This window comes from Papaver somniferum, chromosome 3, assembly GCF_003573695.1.
Source record: "Papaver somniferum cultivar HN1 chromosome 3, ASM357369v1, whole genome shotgun sequence".
NCBI lineage: Eukaryota > Viridiplantae > Streptophyta > Magnoliopsida > Ranunculales > Papaveraceae > Papaver > Papaver somniferum.
The window spans coordinates 160,486,411-160,488,570 of record NC_039360.1 but is presented as its reverse complement, the minus strand read 5'-3'; the positions used below and the strand labels follow the sequence as shown (position 1 = coordinate 160,488,570).

The window sequence follows — 2,160 nt, the reverse complement described above, 5'->3', positions numbered from 1 at the left end:
ATATTTTTTTATTAATCGTTTTCCAACACAAGCAAGAAATATACAGACGGGGCAAACTGTAGCAATGAAAGCAATCAGCAAACAAAAAATCGTACAAGAAGGATTCGTGTCGAATATCAAGAAAGAAATCTCCATCATGCGAAAGTTGCATCATACATATATCATCAAATTATTCGAAGTGTTGGCCACCAAAGCAAAGATATATTTCGTAATGGAGTTCGTCACAGGTGGTGAACTTTTTGCCAAGATACCTAAATGTAGATGTCGGGAAGATTTAACTCCACGATACTTTCAGCAGTTAATATCAGCTGTTGGTTATTGTCATTCTCATGGTGTTTTCCACCCTGATCTTAAACCTGAAAATTTGTTGATTGACGCCAACGGTGATTTAAAGGTGTCAGATTTTGGTCTTAGTGCGGTCACGTCGCAGAACAGGGTTTTGTATACATCATGTGGAACACCCGCATATGTGGCTCCGGAAATATTAGCTAGAAGAGGTTATAATGGGTCGAAGATTGACATATGGTCATGCGGTGTTATTCTGTTTTTGCTTAACTCTGGTTACCTTCCTTTTGATTGCAAGAGTCTGCCGGGCATTTACGAGAAAATACATAAAGGCGAGTATTGTGTACCTAAACGGACATCACCGGGTTTACGACATCTTTTTTCTCGATAAGAATCCAGCTACTAGGATTACCGTTGATGAAATTACCCAAGACCCTTGGTTTTCGAAAGGTTATAAAGCGATCCAGTTCCATGACTATGATGATAAATATCTAACTAAAGGAATGAATCCTACAACCGACAGCTTGAATGCATTTGATATTATCTCATTCTCTCGGGGTATTGATTTATCAGATTTGTTTGAGAGTTTCGATAAATCAGTCGCAGTGGAAAGTGATCGATTTATTACTGGAGAGACACCGGAGAACATTGCAACAAAGATCGGTGAAGTCGCAGAGGAAGAAAAGCTCACGATGACGAAACAAGGTGATTGGAAGCTAAATTTGGAAGGGCCGAGCGGGAAGCTATTTGTCGGCATCGAAATATATAGGTTGACGGAAAGTTTAGCAGTAGTGGAAGTACGGTCATACGAGGGTGTTTGGGAGAAGAGATTCCAGCCGCACCTTAATACACTGATTTACAACCCGGAAACAAGTATTGACTAATATTAATTATGCCCGACTCGACAGTTCTGGTAACCTGAAGTGAACGTTCCCTTCACGTCAATTTGTTGTCGATTTGAGTATGTAGTAGGAACCACTGTCTAGGACAGCGGATTCCTATTCCTGGTGGCGTTGATACTATGGGGGAGGCGGTATCAACTTGTTCTAGTGTTAGATGGGGTTGACAGTGTCGGGCCACCAAGTGGGGCTGGCTTGACTTGCTTGGTTTTGCTCAGCTTTCGTTTTATCACATATATGATGAAAGTACCAACTTGTTCCAGTGTTAGGTGGTGTTGACAGTGCAGGGCTAGGCATGGGCCTGGCCCAGTCACTGTTTAATAAGTTATGTTTGCAAGTAGGGCATTAGTGTAATAAGGAAAGAAATAACAATGTATGCCTGTGAGAACTTTTTTGAATTTTCTCTTTTAACACCACATATTTTAAACACAAAATTGATTAAAAAGGCCAAAATCAACAATTTCAGGGTGAAATGGACAGTTAGATTTTGATATTGTTTAAATGGACAAAAATGTAAAAAAAGGCAGGATGTAACCAGTTTCATCGTGCCCATTTTTAAATATTTTTTCTTATTTTTAATTTACACAGGATGTATCCAGTTTCATCTTTGCTATTTTTCAAATTTAAGATAGGATGAAACTGATTTCATCCTTATTATTATTTTTTTTGGCCATTTCACCCAAACTATTTTTTACTCATCCATTTGAACCGTGATTTAAAAATATTTGGACAAATAACCCATTTTCCGTATTTTAAAATGCTGGTACTAGCATTAGCGGACCGGTCTAATTTTATTTAACATAAAGATTTTATAAATGATCCCCACCGTTATATTGTTCAGACGGTATCAGCTCCGTTTACGCTTGTACCAGCCTTTAACAATCAAGTTTTAACGTGGAGGAAAATTAGAAAGTATAGTTCTTTAATGTTCCTTGTTTTAACGTGGATAAGCAAATGATACTATGCCTCGTATTCA

At 38.2% G+C, this 2,160-nt stretch overlaps 1 protein-coding gene across 1 annotated transcript; it reads left to right on the top strand.

Annotated features, from left to right (window-relative positions):
- Nucleotides 1–211: 211 nt before the first annotated feature.
- LOC113360225 (CBL-interacting serine/threonine-protein kinase 11-like) lies at nt 212–1,169 on the top strand. The gene is made up of 2 exons (XM_026603757.1): nt 212–497; nt 586–1,169. The coding sequence occupies exons 1-2, from the start codon at nt 212–214 to the stop codon at nt 1,167–1,169; spliced, it is 870 nt and encodes a 289-aa protein (XP_026459542.1).
- Nucleotides 1,170–2,160: the final 991 nt, after the last annotated feature.